This window comes from Abramis brama (genome assembly GCF_963993115.1).
Source record: "Abramis brama genome assembly, chromosome: 13".
In the NCBI taxonomy this organism is placed as follows: domain Eukaryota; kingdom Metazoa; phylum Chordata; class Actinopteri; order Cypriniformes; family Leuciscidae; genus Abramis; species Abramis brama.
Window position 1 is genome coordinate 36,915,087 of NC_139975.1, and position 20,735 is coordinate 36,935,821.

At 40.6% G+C, this 20,735-nt stretch overlaps 1 protein-coding gene across 1 annotated transcript in view; it reads right to left on the reverse strand.

Annotated features, from left to right (window-relative positions):
• Positions 1-4,761: 4,761 nt before the first annotated feature.
• Positions 4,762-20,735, reverse strand: part of maml1 (mastermind-like transcriptional coactivator 1) — a 37,150-nt gene continuing 21,176 nt past the window's right edge. Inside the window, exons 3-5 of the mRNA XM_084132659.1 lie at positions 15,578-15,766; positions 12,686-12,839; positions 4,762-6,948 (exon numbers count right to left, since the gene is read on the reverse strand). Of these exons, the coding sequence (XP_083988785.1) occupies positions 6,020-6,948; positions 12,686-12,839; positions 15,578-15,766 (1,272 nt within the window). The 3' untranslated portion in view covers positions 4,762-6,019. The remainder of the gene's footprint in view (positions 6,949-12,685; positions 12,840-15,577; positions 15,767-20,735) is intronic.

The following is a 20,735-nucleotide window of genomic DNA, read 5'->3' on the forward strand; positions in this document are numbered from 1 at the left end:
TCACACTTATTTAAATTCAGGTAAAGTCCTGAAGCTTTTGAAAATGTATGGATAATCTTGAGGGCTAAAGGTATTTCTCCTACATCTTTTAAAAAAAGTGTGGTATCGTCGGCTAATTGACTAATAATTATTTCACCGCCAGCAGCAGTGACACCTCTTAAAGGGCTCTGTTTAATACGGTCGGCAAGAAGTTGTGAACAAAGTAAAAATAAATATGGGGAAATAGGGCATCCCTGTCTGACACCACGACTGAGATTAAATCTGGGTGAGGTGCCATTACGCAGTTTGATTGAACAATTTGCATTAGAGTATAAAGTTTTAACGGAATTAATAAAGAAATCACCAAAACCAAATTTGTTTAGGGCTGAATATATGAAATGATGTTCAACAGTGTCGAAGGCCTTATGAAAGTCTAAAAAAAGAATGAAACTCTCGTCTGGGTATAGATGTGGGTAATCTACAAGGTCTAATACCAAGCAAATATTATTCGAGATGTGTCTATTACTCATAAACCCTGACTGTGTGTCATCGATAATGAAATCCAAAGTTGTCTTAATTCTAGAAGCTAATATAGAGGCTAACATTTTATAATCATTATTAAGTAGGGAAATTGGTCTCCAATTGTCTAAAATTAAAGTGTTTTGGTTTGGGAATTAAGATAATTAGGCCTTGAGTCAGAGTAGGCGGGAGTTTACCATATTCAATAGACTGTAAGAAAAGATTTAATAGAAAAGGAGCAAGTTCTTCTGAAAAGGTTTTATAGAGTTCAGAGTTTAACCCATCTACACCAGGGGATTTATTTAATCTAAGCTCTGCAATAGCTTGAAGGACTTCTTTTATACATATAGAACTATCACAGTTTTCTTTTTGATCTTCATTTATAGTTTTCGAATTAGTAAGACTATCTATAAAAACAGAGGAGTAATTTTCATTAAATCCTGATTTATAAAGAGTGCTATAAAAGGTTGAACAGTAATCTGCAATCACCTTTGAATCATGTGTTATCGTACCATTAATATTCAAATGCAAAATTGTATTTGTTTTTGCATGGAATTTTTCAAATTGAAAGAAATATGCTGAATTCTGCTCACCTTTTTCTAACCATCTCTGTCTAGATCTAATGAAAGCCCCCTCTGCCTTCCTTTTAGAAATATCATCTAATTGGCTTTGAAGCGTGTATAACTCAAGATATTCACTATCTGACAAATTTGGAGGAGATTTATGAGTAAAAGACGTAATTTTAGAAATGATCATCTCCTCTTCAAGTTTTTTAGCTTTAGATAAAAAACTACCAAATTGTCTAAGAAATTTACAAGCTTCAAATTTAAATAACTCCCAATTGGTGCAATAATTATTACTAATTTGAGCTATATTCCAATATTGTGCAATCAAACTGCGAATGGTCACCTTAACAAATTCATGTTCCAATAATGACTTATTGAGCTTCCAATAAGAGTTATGATAGCTGGAGGAAGGAGAGGAATGTAAAGAAATGTTGATAGACATTATGATCGGTTAATGGCGTGGGAAGAATATTGACAGAGATATCTTCTTTATGTAAATTGCACGGAGTTAACCAGCAGTCAATACGAGACATAACGGTACATGCCTTATTATTCCACGTGAAAGAATTAATACCAGGGAATTTCTCTCTCCAAATATCTATTACACTAAACTTCTGCATAAAGGCCTTTAGTGTGGAGTTATGATCATTTACACTACGAGGTGGCCATCGGTCAAGGGAGTTGTCTAAGGCAGTGGTTCCCAAACCTGTCCTGCCGGCACCCCAACCCATGTGATAATGAGCTGATGAGTTGAATCAGGTGTGTTTGATTAGGGAGACAAAGAAAATGTGCAGTGTTGGGGTGCCGGCAGGACAGGTTTGGGAACCACTGGTCTAAGGTGATATTAAAATCTCCTCCTATAATAACAAGTGAATTTGGGAATTTAGATAAACAGTGTGTAATACGACTCTCTAACTTTTTGAGTAGAGCATCATTTTCAATTTTAGAATTGTACCCATAAAAATTTATAATAATTATAGACACCAGATCTAGTTTAATAATTAAAATAATGAAATGGCCAAGGGAATCCCCTCAGAAAATAAAATGTCCCCAGAAAATTTGTTTTTTAGAATTGCAACACCAGCTGTACGCTCAGACCCATGAGCAAACCAAACATCATTACCCCTTTGAGCTTTCCAGAAATGTACATCTTTAGGCGTTGAATGAACTTCTTGAAAAAAACTAAAATCACATTTCTGCTGTTTAGCAAATAAAAACAACGCTTTACGTTTAACATTAAATCTTAAACCCCTGTATATAGTGTTGATATGGCAACTAGTAAATACACAAAGTTTCGTCATCCAAGCATGTGCGGAAGTATTTAAAACAAGCGTGTGACAACTAGCCCCGTGCTCCCCTAGGCTATAATAGTATTCTGACACCAAAACAACAACATTGTGTATGTGAACAAGCATAGTTAAAACAGGACTTCAAAGCATTTTAAAATTTAGCAAAACGTATAATTTATCTTTGGAAATATTTTTTACACAATGCGTCACAAAAAATTGTGATACCCACAGTTAAGAATCCAAGAAGCCTGTGCTTTCCTTCCCAGACAGCATTAGAGTTTCGGTCCAGATCCGGCCCACATCCGGTACACCTGGATTCCACACGGCCCAGATGTGGGCCGGATCTGGACCGACACCATGTTGCTGTCTGGGTTCAGTGCAAATCAGTCCTCCCTATCCCATGGATGGCTTTTATGCAGGACGCACATTTACATGAGTATGCTTTCCTAAACCTCTAGTCAAAACTACACTGTAAAAAATGATTTTTTGGTGAAGTAAATACTACTGAAAAAACCCCAATGTAATTTACATGAAAAAGTTAGTTCAGGCAAGAATTAAAAAAACTTAGAAGAGAAGTAAATTCCATATCAGTACTTAATTCAAGCGAGTAGAAATGAAAGCGTAAATATCAACTCAATAAAATTAAGTAAAAATTACTCAACTTTTCTGATACTGGGGTTCCCATCATGCACTGGACCTTGAATAATTAATGAGGTTCATTTTTCACTGGTTTCCAGCTGTATTTACACTGTTTTATCATTGCTTTTGTTGTCAGGATTAGTAACTTGCCATTTTGTGACATTTCGAGTAAATTTTCTGCTCAAAATGACACATTCAAACACAAAAATTATCCATCAAATGTTACCGTCATTGTGTATTGTCTACCAAGTATTGAGGTCTTTGCATTCACATGATGCTTAACATCTGACATGATGTAGTATAAATTACTTAGATAATCTAAGTAAAGCACATACTATAAATGATTGGTATAATTCAATATTATTGTTTGAGTCAAATGTAATGCAAAGGAAATTTCAACTAAATCGATATTAATCAACCTTTAACTAGCCAAGTTAAAATGACTTATTTTCTTTGTTACTTTCACTTAACTAGGTTAAGTAAAGTTTACTTAAAGGAGCCGTATGTAAGATTGTGGCCAAAACTGGTACTGCAATCACTTTCAAATTACTGTAGAGCGGTGTATCCCCTCCCCCCTCCCCCTGACTTGAGGTTGCCAGATAGGCTGCAGGATCCAGCAGGAACGTTTGTAGCTGCAGCTGTGGAAACTAGAGCAGAGCTGGCAACCCGGATGCCGAAACACTACTGACTTCGTGATTGGTAGATAGGTGGAGGGTGGCGCTTCAGGCCAAAACACAACATGACAACATCAACATCAGTTGAGGGCTGCAACTTCACTTTTTAAATGACAATATCCTGGCCGGACTACTGTTGTCAGTGATATAAGTATTTGAAATGAACATGATTTCTTAATGTCTAGTGACATATCAGGGCCATTTTATGATTAATTGAAATACATTTCTTACATACAGCTCCTTTAATTCCATATTCCAAGTAAATTTAACGTAAAGATTTCTAATTAAAGCTACTGATAAATATGTTTAGGTTTTTACTTGGCAAATCTTTGTAAATTTACTAGCATTTTCTGAGTGGAAAAAGTTGCCTAGCTTTTTTCAAGTAAATCCTACTCCAAATTTTTTTCAGTGTAGGTTTACACAAAAAAAAAAAGTTCAAACTTTTTTACTTGATCAGACAATCTTGATTGGTACTAAACTTGGTAAAGGTTTTGGCTCTTGCTGTGTGAACAGAAGATGTGTCTCCCAAACACACTCTCACTGAAAGCTCATTTACTGAGATATGAGACTCACATCTGGAGCACCACTTGTTTAGATTTATGGCTTTGATTTTCTTGCAGTTTTAGAGAAAAACGTGATTTTGAAAATCTGTATTTCATGTAAAAAATTAAAATAGTATTTTTGTGCATTTTTAATAACAATAAACGTAAAATTCTCTACTTTTTTTTTTTATTTTTTTTTTTACACTTTTCACTTCAATAATTTGCCGAGTGTCGTGTTTGAAAGGAGATCAAACTGAAGTCTGTGCTCTGAAGCATTCAAGATTTAACACAGGAAATTTAATTTTCAGGTCTATGCTTAAAAAGTGAATAAATGGATTATAAATACAGTGAAAATATAATTTACTACCATAAGATCCCCTAACAATACAAAATATTAAATAAAATAAAACCATTATCGAACTAAAATATAGCTCATTAATTTTATCATAAAAATTCGGTCATTTTTGACCGACACGCAAACATCACCAGAGGGTTAAAATGCACAAATGATTCAAGACACGCATAAAACACTAAATAAACACACCAAACAAGCTCATTTCTAGAGAACTATATTTACATAATACTCTTGTTTTACAGAGAACCATAATAAAAAGTATAAAATACTTACAAAAATTTGCAACAATGTACATATAAAAATAAGATCTATCTTCTCCTGAACAATAGAAACTGCATACATACAAAAAATATATATATATAAATATACATGAAATCCTGTCACAGAATCCGGGATGAAGTGAGAGTTCAGGCAACGCAGTCGGGAGAAAACAAACAGGAACATCACCCCTCTTCCCAACACAGAAGTCTACAACTACAGGTCTTTCAAACTCATCTTCAGAAAAAAATAATAATATTAAAAGTGTAGTGTAACATGAGAAAGTGTAATGATGAGATAGATCTCCACTTTCACTGGAGAACTGTAGAGTTTATCAGTTCAAATGTTCTTCACTATTAGTCTCATCTATACTCCTTCAAGCCATCACGACTTGAGCAAACATCTACTTTCTATATTTAGTCGATCCATGTGGAGCATAAACCGTGTACTCAACGCAACTAAAGAAGAGTTCTGACACTGTTGATTCCCTAATGTCTTCCCGAACTCCTCGTATGCCTCCGGGTCTCCAGTGGAACTATGATCACACACACAGTGTCCTGATCCTGCTCTGAAGGGCCACGTCTGTATGAATGGATGCCAATGGAGGCTTCAGCACTCAAAGGATCCGATCTCAAAAGTTTGCATTCTCAGGCCCTCAAAAACCGTTGTGGTGTAAATAACCAGCCGAAAATGCACAAATACGTTTCCATTTTAATTGAAAACAGTGTGCAAACGGCCTCTAATTGATAAGCTACTCCTCACAAAAGCAGTTACAACTAATGAATCAACATTAAACGCTCATTTTGGATTGACCCGTTTTTACAGATGGCCCTCCAGGAGCAGGACTGGACCGTCCGTTCACAGTCTCACGACTTTCGGACCGACACTGAGTGCGAATACATGACATTATCGTGTGAACTATTGCTTTAGACTCTTTCACTGTAAATCACATATTGTGCATCTTCAAGAGTGCAAATGTAAGGCCTGTGGGAGCATGGGAAGACACGCCTACAGTCAACACAACCGTACCGACGGCTGAACGCAAGCGGACACTCACGGTGAGATAGTTCAGTGGTTTTACTGAGCCACAGGTTCAGTAGTAGAGCGCTCGTGGCGGCGGCGGCTCCTTCTGTCATTCATTTACAAACTCAATCCAGAACACAAACACAGCAGATATGATCCGTTTCACGTCTTCCCCTCACTGGTGACTGGCCAACAGCTCGTCGATATCGTCCATCCACTCTTGGGTCGACTGGTTCTTCAGCAGCGAGTCCACCAGATCGGTCTCCGCAGGGAACCCGGATAAGCCGGCTCCTGATTGGCTGTTGTAGCTGAACTGGAGCTGCTGATTGGCTGATCTGTTGAGCTGGTAGGCCTGATTGCACTGCAGTGCTGTGGTGCGGTTGGGTCCGGCCTGCGTCTGGCTGAAGGGCCCCAGGTCCGGCAGAACCTGCTGGGGTTGAGTCGGCACCTGCCCCTGCTGGGGCGTCTGCTGCTGGGGCAGATTTGTCCGCTGTTGGTTCATATTGGGCATCATTTGTGCAGGGTTCATGCGACCCGCCCCACCGCTTCCCATGCCACCCTGAGGGAACGGGGCGTTGTTGGGAAGCTTGGATAGCCTGGCCTGCATGTGGAAGCCGGGCTGGAGAACTGGGTGCTGCTGGGAAGCCTGTGTTTGCCAGGACTGGGCTTGAGTGGGCAAGGCACCCTGGAGACCGGTGGGCATAGCATTAGCCATGGCGTTGGGAATGCTATTGGGAAGACGTGCTAGTTGCTGCTGCTGCTGCTTCATCATGGCAGCATTGGGCTGGCTCTTAAGGTGCGCTTGCTGTTGCTGCGCCGCTAGCACGCTCTGCCGGTACGCGTTGGACATGTTGGACACCTGCGCCCTCTGCTGGCTGGGGTGGTTGGGGTGCATGGGCATGTTCCCGTAGAGCACTTGCTGCACGTCGAGGCCGCCCGCGCAGGACTGAAGATTCATGTCTGCTTGACTGGCGGCCGGAGACGGGCCGGTGCTCGGGACTGCGTTCCCCATTCCCATCATGCTTTGCGTCTGAGAGAACATCCGCTGCGTCCCGGGGGCGGCGCCGCTCAGAGAGTTGACATTTCCTATCGGTTGAGATGCACCTGGAAACAGAGTAGAGCACAATCATGATCAGAAGAGAAGGCCAGATTTAATCGGTTTCATTTTCAAAGAGATTACAGTTGCAACTGAAGTAGCCATGCATGTTTTCTTCTGGATTGTGAATCAAGTGTAACAGAAACTCTGTCGGGCAGGACTGGATGTTGAGATTAGAGGTACGGGTTAAACGGATCGTTGCTTTAAAAGTGAGCTTTAAGTAATAAATGGTAAGTACAGTTCAAAAATAGGGTCAAAAATGTAAATGGTGTTCACAATAAGATCTATGACATGGATTTGGAAAATAAACAGAGTGGTAGAGCTGGGCGGTTTTTTAAAGATTCTGGCGGTTTCACGGTATATCACTTTTTTTTTCTTCCATTGGACCTTTATTATGGCTTATTATACTGTCAGGAGTAAGAAAAGCAAGAAACAAGAAAGCAAGATTAATCTGTTCAATTTTCAAAGAGATTAAAGTAGCAACTGAAGTAGCCATGGATGTTTTCTTCCGTATTGTGATGCAAGTGTAACAGAAACAAGGGCAGGACTTGGGTCAGTGCAGTGGTTGTTGAGATTAGAGGTTGAGCGATTGATCGGTTTGACTGATAACCGGTTGCTGGAACAATCCATACCGATCATTTTTTGGGTTGCGTGCGATGCTGGAGCGGCTGAGAAGGGCTCGCTGTCATTATGCAGTTCGAGAGCGAAATAAAACTCACTAACTCCTAGTGGAGTTTGTTTTGACACTTCAGATGTGGATTTAAATCACGTACGGTAGTGTACTGTACCATTTCATGGTTTGTTTTAAATCCACATCTGAAGTGTCAAAACAAACTCCACTAGGCGTTAGTGAGAGTTTTTAAATCACGTACGGTAGTGTACTGTACCATTTCACTGTGTCAAAACACACCATGAAACGGTACAGTACACTACTGTACGCGTTTTCATATTATAAGCAGTTCATTTGTTGACTAGATGCTGCCTTAGTGGAGAACAGCAGTGTGTCTGAGAGGACGCTAACATTAGTAGCGCAAGCGGGTAAAATAATGTGACGAAAAACACACACAAGTCCGACCTTAGTGTTTACTGTAACGATTGTTACATCTATCTGCATTTGTTTATATCCGGCTGGTCGCTTTTATGCAGTGGTTAAGCAGCGAAGTGGCATATTTAAAGCTAGTGACGTGAGAAGGCAAACTGTGTCGTCATGCAGCCGACAGAACCATACAAACCACATCAAGCATTAGATTTCAGTTCTTTATCATCACTGTAACATATTTTGATTAATCATCAGGTGTTCGAAAATGGAAGCAAATAAAGAGTAGCCGCGTCAGTTTCGCAAAAACTCCCATATATCGCCAAAAAGTTTTTACGCTCTCATGAGGTGATTCTTCAGGCAGTTTTTCGAAAAATAAATCTATTTCGCAAGGCTGCAATGGAAATGGTTTATTCACATTTACAGGTCACCTGACATAGATGGCGCGCATGTTTGGACAGAATACGAGATAGAGCTATTCATTAAACTCATAAAAGACAAAAGTATCTCGGGAATACTGGATTCTAAACAACAGAGAAATGCCTCAGTTTATCAAGAGCTCGAAGCAGAAATGAGGGAGAAACACAGAAACACCTCATATGAGCCGCTCTCAGTAGAAGAGGACTTCCTTGCCATTAAAGCTTGGACGCACGCCTACGTCTCCTTCCATTAACAATAGGCCTTTATCTCATTTCCTGGTTCGGAACGTTCGAAATCGCTGAGCAGTGTACTTGCACTTCCGGTGGTTAGTTTACTTAGTCACACCTTTAGATGAAAATAAGGTCAGTAAACTTAAATAAAATTGCGATATACACTCACCTAAAGGATTATTAGGAACACCATACTAATACTGTGTTTGACCCCCTTTCGCCTTCAGAACTGCCTTAATTCTACATGGCATTGATTCAACAAGGTGCTGAAAGCATTCTTTAGAAATGTTGGCCCATATTGATAGGATAGCATCTTGCAGTTGATGGAGATTTGTGGGATGCACATCCAGGGCACGAAGCTCCCGTTCCACCACATCCCAAAGATGCTCTATTGGGTTGAGATCTGGTGACTGTGGGGGCCATTTTAGTACAGTGAACTCATTGTCATGTTCAAGAAACCATTTTGAAATGATTCGAGCTTTGTGACATGGTGCATTATCCTGCTGGAAGTAGCCATCAGAGGATGGGTACATGGTGGTCATAAAGGGATGGACATGGTCAGAAACAATGCTCAGGTAGGCCGTGGCATTTAAACGATGCCCAATTGGCACTAAGGGGCCTAAAGTGTGCCAAGAAAACATCCCCCACACCATTACACCACCACCACCAGCCTGCACAGTGGTAACAAGGCATGATGGATCCATGTTCTCATTCTGTTTACGCCAAATTCTGACTCTACCATCTGAATGTCTCAACAGAAATCGAGACTCATCAGACCAGGCAACATTTTTCCAGTCTTCAACTGTCCAATTTTGGTGAGCTCGTGCAAATTGTAGCCTCTTTTTCCTATTTGTAGTGGAGATGAGTGGTACCCGGTGGGGTCTTCTGCTGTTGTAGCCCATCCGCCTCAAGGTTGTGCGTGTTGTGGCTTCACAAATGCTTTGCTGCATACCTCGGTTGTAACGAGTGGTTATTTCAGTCAAAGTTGCTCTTCTATCAGCTTGAATCAGTCGGCCCATTCTCCTCTGACCTCTAGCATCAACAAGGCATTTTCGCCCACAGGACTGCCGCATACTGGATGTTTTTCCCTTTTCACACCATTCTTTGTAAACCCTAGAAATGGTTGTGCGTGAAAATCCCAGTAACTGAGCAGATTGTGAAATACTCAGACCGGCCCGTCTGGCACCAACAACCATGCCACGCTCAAAATTGCTTAAATCACCTTTCTTTCCCATTCTGACATTCAGTTTGGAGTTCAGGAGATTGTCTTGACCAGGACCACACCCCTAAATGCATTGAAGCAACTGCCATGTGATTGGTTGATTAGATAATTGCATTAATGAGAAATTGAACAGGTGTTCCTAATAATCCTTTAGGTGAGTGTAGACCAGTGTCTGTCAATATTAAACCGCATAAAGACCATTTAAATAGGAATCATGCATGTTCTGTGTGTCTCTGTGAATGAATGGCACAGACGCGCCGTTTCATTTACCACACACACACTGAGGCATGCATGACGCTCGTGATGTTTTCAGCCTATATGAGGACATTAATGCACTTCATCAACACAGCCGCTCTGAGTCACTTCAGCAGCATTTTAGCTTCATTTGAGAAAAACTATTGTCATATCATAAAACACAGCAACCCGTCAAAATAAAGGTTTGGTTTAACCTTTGAAGAAAGTTTTGCTTAAATCATTACATTTTAAATAATTGGTTATAACAATTTAATTAAACCATTAAAATGGAATCAAGAAAACTAAAAAAAAGAAACTTTTGGGAGATCGAGAGCGAAGTAGTCCCGTGATCATTAACAGGCAGCCATGGTGAACGCAGTACACTGCTTCCGGCGCTCTATTGGGTTGCGATAAAGGCCTATAACGGCTAGTGCGGTGGCTGAGATATACGTAAACCTGCTAACATCCGTCGCCATGATTTCTGGAATGACTTATCCGGAGAAAGAAAAAAAAGACGACGTTTTAGTCGCATAGCATCGTTTAATAGAAATGCTGTCATTTCGCAATAGTTTTTTTATCTACATTTATAAAATATCACAAAAGTTGCGCAAATCTGTAATGGAAATGCAGCTAGTGAGAGTATACATATAACATACATTTGGGTCTAATTTCAGTGCCATGGCCTTTGTGTAGATGGACATCTTTAAAGACTGTTTGGATTTATAGGGAATAATAACACTTTACAATTGGAGTCCATCTGTAACATTAACTACGGTTAATACAAGTTTTGTTCATTTGTTGATTTCATTATTTACTAATACATTTCTACATTTTAAAGTTGTAACATTAACATGCACGATGAGCTAACATGAATGTTCGATGTATAATTAATATATATTTTTTTTTAAATAAAATATTTTAAAAAAGAGAGCATTTTCATGGTTCAGCACCATTTTTCAAGTTTCGTAATGAAGTTCAGCACTATTTTATGTGTTATGTTTGTTTTCATTTAGTATCCGTTTTAAAAGCTATCAGTTGATTACCGGTTCCGATAACGAGGTTGGTCCACACGGGCTGATAACCGGTTAAAGTCCACTATCGGTCGAGCTCTAGTTGAGATGTGGACTGAAGGTGAGCTTAAGCTGAAGTTTAAGAGGAATAAATGACTGGAGAAAACCTCCATTCGTCACAAGAGAGAAGCCTGACGCGTCACTGGAGCATCCAGTTATGACTCTAAATAAAAATTAATTATGAGGTCAAAACTATAACTGGCGTTCACAATAAGATCCATGACATGGATTTGGAAAGTAGACAGAGTGGATTTTCATTTCATTCTGATCAATATTTCTAACTCAATTTCATAAGCTTCTACACTAAACCCAGAGCACATCATTTCTGACGAGGCAAGTCCCTTACTGTGGGCTTGTCTGCTTTCCAAACCTATTCCCCACACTTATATGTTTTACAAGCTTCTCTACAGCCTGTCTCCAAACACAGACTCGCAGATGAAGAACCCTGTGTGTAACAGCCACCTCACCACACACTAACCATACTGTGCTTCTGCCATTCAAATGAGTCTATCAATACACACACTTGCAAATCAGGTGGGCTTGTTTGTTGACTAGAAACAAAAGGCTGCTTGTGTTGACCTCAGAGACGGGAAGCTCGCGTCACCCTGAGCTTCTCTGGCGAGTGGAAAAACAGAGGAGTGTTTCCTCCTAGCCTCAGACTGGGTCCATCACTCAGAGCTGCTCAGGAACAGATGCGTCCACATCCCATGTCTAGCAGCGCTGGGCGGTATACCGGTTCATACCGAATAACGGTGTTTATTTGTTTGTTAAGATATTAATTTTTAATAATCTGCAATACTGGTGTGTGTGGCTTAAACACCACTGGGAATGCGCCACTGTTTGAGAAGGTCTTTTCACTGTTGCACTGGTGATGTGTGTGTGTGTGTGTGTGTGTGTGTGTGTGTGTTACTGAGCCTGACGGTGAAGATGGAGAGGTTAAACTATAACTGAGAGCTGTTAAATTATATTACAGTGTTTCCCATACACTGGTTCACAATATCAACACTGCCTTTTGGAAAATCTATTTGACATCGTTGCATAAACATGAGCACTGCACGTTTCACAGTCTAAACGCGGCGCGGGAGTTTTTATATGAATGTATCTGAAGGGAACTGACGGTCTTTAGAAAAGTTTCGAAGTTATTGTCATTTAATCTTTCTTCATCTCTCCTGATAAAGCAGTGTTTATGAGCCTCTTTGTAAACCGCATCTCTGTGTGTGGCCAAACCTGTATTAATACCAGTGTGATTTCTTCTACAATATTCACTCATGACAGGAAAATAGGGCGTTCTAAGCCAATCTACTGCAGTACTTCCTCTCTCACTCAGTAGAAAATGTGTTTAACACCCAGTCATGCTTGAAGAAATTAGATATATATAAACATGTCATATACCGTGAAGCCGATATAATTTTGATATAAATGTTTGGTCATCACTAATTTCTAGTGTGTCCAACTGAATGGCACTTGATCTGTCGTGTAACAGGCGGTGTAACGGGGCTAGAGGATGATCAGGAGGATGGTGAGTGTGTGTACCGGAGAGTGTGTGTTCGGGGAAGGCCGAGGGGTGTTGCTGGGCCAGGCAGGGCACAGTGCTGAACTGCTGCTGGAACGGGTTCTGCTGGTTCTGCTGGTCCTGGTACTGGGGTGGTGGACGGGTCAGATGCCTCTGGAGCTGCTGCTGCTTCTCCTGACACACACACACACACACACACACACACACACACACACACACACACACACACACTTCTGTTAGCACTCCAACAGTGTTAGATTATCAGTACTCTTGTGAGGCTGCAGCCCTCTAGAGGATGATCTGTGAATGACACACTGTGGACGTAACTGTAGAATTATTATTGTAATTAATGATAAATATTGATAAACCAAGTCAAGAGTTTTGGATCGGTACGCTTTTTAATGTTTTTAAATTCATTAAAGTCTCTTCTGCTTACGAAAAAAAAGAAGAAAAAAAAGCTATTTTGTTAAATATTATTATAATGTAAATCATCTGTTTTCTATGTGAATATCTAGTAAAGTGTAATTTATTCCTGTGATCAAAGCTGATGTTCAGCATCATTACTCCAGTCTTCAGTGTCACATGATCCTTCAGAAATCACTCTAATATGATGATTTGATGATCAAGAAACATTTATGATTATTATCAGTGTTGAAAACAGTAAAAAAAAAAAAATCAGGATTGTTTGATGAATAGAAAGTTCAAAAGAACAGCATTTAATTGAAATAGAATCTTGTGTAACATTATAAATGTCTTTACTGTCACTTTTCATCAATTTAATTAATCCTTGATGAATAAAAGTAGAGATTTCTTTCCCCCAAAATATAAAATAAAAACTCTTACTGACCCCAAACTCTTGAACGGCCGTGTTTAATGTTACAAAAGCTTTATATTTCAGATAAATGCTGTTCTTTTGAACTTTCTATTCATCCAAGAAACATGAAATAAAAATGTAAATAACTGTTTTCAACACTGATAATAATCATAAATGTTTCTTGAGCATCAAATCATCATATTAGAGTGATTTCTGAAGGATCATGTGACACTGAAGACTGGAGTAATGATGCTGAACATTCAGCTTTGATCACAGGAATAAATTACACTTTACTATATATTCACATAGAAAACTGATGATTTACATTAGAATAATATATAACAATATTACTTGTTTTTTAATCAAATAAATGCAGCCTTGGTGAGCAGAAGAGACTTCTTTTAAAACCATTAAAAATCGTGCCGACCCCAAACGTTAGTCAGGCAGCATGTTTAAAAGCAGCGGTGTGTGTTAGCGCAGGTGTTGTGCTAGCTCAGGTGTTGTGTTAGCGCAGGTGTTGTGCTAGCGAAGGTGTTCTGCTAGCGAGCGGTGGTGTGTGTTAGCTCAGGTGTTGTGTTTAGCGCAGGTGTTGTGCGAGCGAGCGGTGGTGTTGTGCTAGCTCAGGTGTTGTGTTAGCGCAGGTGTTGTGTTAGCTCAGGTGTTGTGCTAGCTCAGGTGTTGTGTTAGCGCAGGTGTTGTGTTAGCTCAGGTGTTGTGTTTAGCGCAGGTGTTGTGCGAGCGAGCGGTGGTGTTGTGCTAGCTCAGGTGTTGTGCTAGCTCAGGTGTTGTGTTAGCGCAGGTGTTGTGTTAGCTCAGGTGTTGTGCTAGCTCAGGTGTTGTGCTAGCGCAGGTGTTGTGTTAGCTCAGGTGTTGTGTTAGCGCAGGTGTTGTGTTAGCTCAGGTGTTGTGCTAGCGCAGGTGTTGTGTTAGCTCAGGTGTTGTGCTAGCGCAGGTGTTGTTAGCTCAGGTGTTGTGCTAGCGCAGGTGTTGTGCTAGCTCAGGTGTTGTGCTAGCGCAGGTGTTGTTAGCTCAGGTGTTGTGCTAACGCAGGTGTTGTGTTAGCTCAGGTGTTGTGCTAGCGCAGGTGTTGTGTTAGCGCAGGTGTTGTGCTAGCGCAGGTGTTGTGCTAGCGCAGGTGTTGTGCTAGCGCAGGTGTTGTGCGAGCGAGCGGTGGTGTTGTGCTAGCTCAGGTGTTGTGCTAGCTCAGGTGTTGTGTTAGCGCAGGTGTTGTGTTAGCTCAGGTGTTGTGCTAGCTCAGGTGTTGTGTTAGCGCAGGTGTTGTGTTAGCTCAGGTGTTGTGTTAGCGCAGGTGTTGTGTTAGCTCAGGTGTTGTGCTAGCGCAGGTGTTGTGTTAGCTCAGGTGTTGTGCTAGCGCAGGTGTTGTTAGCTCAGGTGTTGTGCTAGCGCAGGTGTTGTGTTAGCTCAGGTGTTGTGCTAGCGCAGGTGTTGTGTTAGCTCAGGTGTTGTGCTAACGCAGGTGTTGTGTTAGCGCAGGTGTTGTGCTAGCGCAGGTGTTGTGCTAGCGCAGGTGTTGTGCTAGCGCAGGTGTTGTGTTAGCTCAGGTGTTGTGCTAGCTCAGGTGTTGTGTTAGCGCAGGTGTTGTGTTAGCTCAGGTGTTGTGTTAACGCAGGTGTTGTGTTAGCGCAGGTGTTGTGTTAGCTCAGGTGTTGTGTTAGCTCAGGTGTTGTGTTAGCTCAGGTGTTGTGCTAGCGCAGGTGTTGTGCTAGCGCAGGTGTTGTGTTAGCGCAGGTGTTGTGTTAGCGCAGGTGTTGTGTTAACGCAGGTGTTGTGTTAGCGCAGGTGTTGTGTTAGCGCAGGTGTTGTGTTAGCACAGGTGTTGTGTTAGCTCAGGTGTTGTGCTAGCTCAGGTGTTGTGTTAGCGCAGGTGTTGTGTTAGCTCAGGTGTTGTGTTAGCTCAGGTGTTGTGTAAGCTCAGGTGTTGTGTAAGCGCAGGTGTTGTGTTAGCTCAGGTGTTGTGCTAGCTCAGGTGTTGTGTAAGCTCAGGTGTTGTGTAAGCTCAGGTGTTGTGTTAGCTCAGGTGTTGTGCTAGCGCAGGTGTTGTGTTAGCTCAGGTGTTGTGCTAGCGAGCGAGCGGCACCTGCGCCTCGGCCATGATCTGCCTCTGCAGGAGCTGCTTCTGCTGCTGGCTCATCATCTGCATCTGCTTCATGTAGGCCGCGTTACTGTGGCTCCCCGGCACACTGGTGATGCTGGTGCTGCTGGGCTGAGGGGTCATGCTGTTCCCCGGGCCCGGCACATGAGCGCTCGAGGGGTACGACCCCGAGTCCTGCAGACACACAGAGAGGTCACGTCAGCTATAGGGTTCGAGAGCCGGTGCTGTATGGTGAATAAGTCCCGGCTGAAGGGCGTTGTTAGGCTAAGACTTATTCACCATACAGCACTAGCCTCGAGTACCTTATTGCTTTTATAAAACGGTTACACACAGTACAAATGTTAAAGTAAAAAAATATGCATCTATGCAACTTTCATGAAGTAAAAATCACTAAAAGCCTTCCTTCCGCTGGAAAAAATAGTCCCTGACCGAGAACAGCAACAGAAGTTACACACATTATTTCTCCATTAGATGGAGACAAACACTGTCTTTATGAGTGAGTCAGTCAGTAGAGAAGACTTTTACACTGAAAGGACTCAAACTTGTGAACACGGAGAAGTGAAGCAGCTGACAGAGGACTATGGCACGGGAAAACCCCTGAACTGTTAAAAGAGTATAAGATATCGCAGCAGACATTCAAACTGATTTTCTTTATTATGAATATAGGACTATAGATGCTATATCTACTGTAAATGCAGGTATACTCGATCTCTCACCATACTCTGTAAGACTCTATAAGCTTCAATGGACAATATCAATGAGATCAAACATATGTTTGCGTTGCTAAGAGTGGTTGCTAGGGGTGTTGTGTAGTGATACATAGAACCGTTGGGTGAAGCGGCCATAGCCGTGTTTTATCGTGAATAACACAGATATTGACCAATCAGAATCAAGGGCGGCAACTAACCGTTTTATAATCAGCAATACAAACTACAGAAGCTTCAATCGCTGGAGAATCTGATAATTTATTTATTTCTGTATCCAGTTGTACACCACTTTCATGTGTATGGATCAGGGCTCCAGATTAACTGTGAAGCGCTGGAGCCCCTGACTGAACACTTTTAAGAGCACAGGATGAACACACCTTACATCAACCAATCAATCAATTACTGACAAATGCCTTGGTTATAAATAGACGTACAGAAATTGCAATGTGCAGTTTTATTTTAAGTTCACGGGCTCCAGATTAGCATCTGAGGGCGCAGCGCCGGACACACTGAGTTCTGCAGAGAGGATTGGGTAGCAATAAAGCACTGAGCTTACTAACTTTATCATCATTTATAATGTCTTAATATTAGTTCAAAAGCAAAACAAGTGAAAAATAGATATTAGGGAGTGAAAATAGCTAATAAGCGGTCCTCTGCAGCCACCTACTGGTTATAATCATTTAATCTTTTATTTTTAAATAAGTGAGTTTTCCTACATCTCGAAACTTTTAGTTTTATAAATGGGGACAAATCTTTGAAGAATGAATATAAAATGTTTTGGTCATCACATTAAGAATAACATTTAAATATGACATTATAGTTTTGAAGTGCTGGAAAAGATGTGTAGTACTCGTAAGCGTTTGACTATTTCTACCACAATAGTTACAGTTACAGTTACAGTTAGTGTTACCACATTAAATCCATGGTGAGTGTTGCTGATCTGTGGTTCATTCATGGCACAATGTTTCTCCTGGTTTCCACGTCAGCGATGTTTGATCCATGGTTTATAACAGAAAACTCTGCTGGGAGATCCAGTGAGAAACATTCAGAGCTCAGGGCATTTGGGCACCCACCGACAGAAACGTGTATCGGCGCCGATGGACGGGTCCCATTTATAGAGTAAACTAGGATTTCATGTACCTTTCCCTCTCTCACATTTCACTTCCTGTCTGTTCTCTATTACTAACCCATCTCAAAGGCAAAAATCTCTCAAATATTTTCTCTCAAATATTACAAGCACACACAATTTTTTTTATTACACGCATACAAACCACACTCTGACATCCATAGAACGAACACACACACACACACACAATTATAACTGCATAATTGATCCAATTGGCTCTATAATATGCAGAAGCAGAAAACAGGAATAAAGCACATATAATATAACATAACATAATAAAGTTAGTATTTTCTTTATAGCCAAAACCTGAGAAAATGGCTCCATCTGGTAAAACATTTTTTTTTGTAAAAAATCATTTTAAAGCCTTGCCAACAGAATGAAAGCCACTAGATTGCATCATTTTATAGTTAAATGGCCCTGGGATTAAAAATTATAAGTTTTAATGGGGACATTTTTGTCCTGAAGGTCCTGAGAGGAACTATTGTGTGTTACTAGTGCAAAATATATTTATTAAAGGAAATGGGGGTGAAATAGTAAAATTCCAATAAAAATAAACACCTGTGCCAAAATGTATGCATTTGACATTAACATAGGCAAAATTATCAAAAAGACAAAACTGAAAAAAGACAAAAGAGTCCATAAGGTCACTCAAGGGTTAATGTGGGTCAGTGGGAGACCACTCTTATCAAACTAAAGACAGAAACCTTCTGATTTTACAGGAAAAGCTTATTTCCTTTTACACTGTAGAGAATAAAAGGATAATGGCCACTAGAGGGCACAATTTCTATGTGATGTAAATAAAATTAAAAACATTTTTTTACACACACACACACACACACACACACACACCATTTTAACATTTTTTGCATACAAGAAAATGGTCCCACTGGTAATACTTGATGGGCATGAACTACTAAACAAATGATAATTTGGGTGGGAAATATTACCAGTCAACTAAGCTGTAGGTGCAATGTCTCATTTCCTCCTACTGAAGAATAACTAGGACACATTCCTGGCAGGTTTTGTGAGATTCCTCCTCCTACAGTATAATTAATCCAATCCACACCAGCTCAATGTTTCAAACCTCACTGCTTTAAAAATTCACTTTTAAATTCACTTTTAAATTCAAGCACCTTCTCTCCGATCCAGAGCGCTTCCTCAGCGCGGGACTACAGACAAGGCAGAAGATGGTTTAAAAATAAATGAGAGATGCCAGCGCTAGCAGACGCCCTTTCACAACACACACACACACACACTCTCACAGCAGAGGTATTTCGAGGTCAGTGTCGACATCAAACGGTGTTATCTGAAGAGCGAGACGCAGACAGAGGTTTCACAGAAGAGAGTCACTGAACCGTGCGAGTAAGAGTTGATGTGTGTAGAGAAAGTAAGAGTTGATGTGTGTAGAGATAATGTGTGTAGAGTTAGTGTGTGTAGAGTTGATGTGTGTAGAGAAAGTAAGAGTTGATGTGTGTAGAGATAATGTGTGTAGAATTGATGTGTGTAGAGAGAGTAAGAGTTGATGTGTGTAGAGAAAGTAAGAGTTGATGTGTAGAGTTGATGTGTGTAGAATTGATGTGTGTAGAGAAAGTAAGAGTTGATGTGTGTAGAGCGAGTAAGAGTTGATGTGTGTAGAGATGATGCGTGTAGAGTTGGTGTGTGTAGAATTGATGCGTGTAGAGAAAGTAAGAGTTGATGTGTGTAGAGTTGGTGTGTAGAATTGATGTGTGTAGAGAAAGTAAGAGTTGATGTGTGTAGAGAAAGTAAGAGTTGATGTGTGTAGAGAAAGTAAGAGTTGGTGTGTAGAGTTGATGTGTGTAGAATTGATGTGTGTAGAGAAAGTAAGAGTTGATGTGTGTAGAGTTGATGTGTGTAGAATTGATGTGTGTAGAGAAAGTAAGAGTTGATGTGTGTAGAGTTGATGTGTGTAGAATTGATGTGTGTAGAGAAAGTAAGAGTTGATGTGTGTAGAGAAAGTAAGAGTTGATGTGTGTAGAGTTGATGTGTGTAGAATTGATGTGTGTAGAGAGTAAGAGTTGATGTGTGTAGAGAAAGTAAGAGTTGATGTGTGTAGAGTTGATGTGTGTAGAATTGATGTGTGTAGAGAAAGTAAGAGTTGATGTGTGTAGAGATGATATTTGTAGAGTTGATGTGTGTAGAGAGAGTAAGAGTTGATGTGTGTAGTTGGTGTGTGTAGAGTTGATGTGTGTAGAGAGTAAGAGTTGATTTGTGTAGAGAAAGAGTGAGTCGATGTGTGTAGAGAGTAAGAGTTGATGTGTGTAGAGTTGATGTGTGTAGAGAGTAAGAGTTGATTTGTGTAGAGATGATATGTGTAGAGTTTATGTGTGTAGAGTTGTGTAGAGAGAGTAAGAGTTGATGTGTGTAGAGTTGATGTGTGTAGAGTTGATGTGTAGAGAGTAAGAGTTGATGAGTGTAGAGTTGATGTGAGTAGAGAGAGTAAGAGTTGATGAGTGTAGAGTTGATGTGAGTAGAGTTGATGTGTAGAGAGAGTAAGAGTTGATGTGTGTAGAGTTGATGTGAGTAGAGAGAGTAAGAGTTGATGTGTGTAGAGTTGGTGTGTAGAGTTGATGTGTGTAGAGTTGATGTGTGTAGAGTTGGTGTGTAGAGTTGATGTGTGTAGTTGGTGTGTGTAGAGTTGATGTGTGTAGAGAGTAAGAGTTGATTTGTGTAGAGAAAGAGTGAGTCGATGTGTGTAGAGAGTAAGAGTTGATGTGTGTAGAGTTGATGTGTGTAGAGAGTAAGAGTTGATTTGTGTAGAGATGATATGTGTAGAGTTTATGTGTGTAGAGTTGTGTAGAGAGAGTAAGAGTTGATGTGTGTAGAGTTGATGTGTGTAGAGTTGATGTGTAGAGAGTAAGAGTTGATGAGTGTAGAGTTGATGTGAGTAGAGAGAGTAAGAGTTGATGAGTGTAGAGTTGATGTGAGTAGAGTTGATGTGTAGAGAGAGTAAGAGTTGATGTGTGTAGAGTTGATGTGAGTAGAGAGAGTAAGAGTTGATGTGTGTAGAGTTGGTGTGTAGAGTTGATGTGTGTAGAGTTGATGTGTGTAGAGTTGGTGTGTAGAGTTGATGTGTGTAGAGTTGATGTGTGTAGATGTGTGTAGAGAGAGTAAGAGTCGATGTGTGTAGAGTCGATGTGTGTAGAGTTGATGCGTGTAGAGTTGATGCATGTAGAGTTGATGCGTGTAGAGAGAGTAAGAGTTGATGTGTGTAGAGAGTAAGAGTTGATTTGTGTAGAGATGATATGTGTAGAGTAGATGTGTGTAGAGTAGGGTTGGGAACCGAGAACCG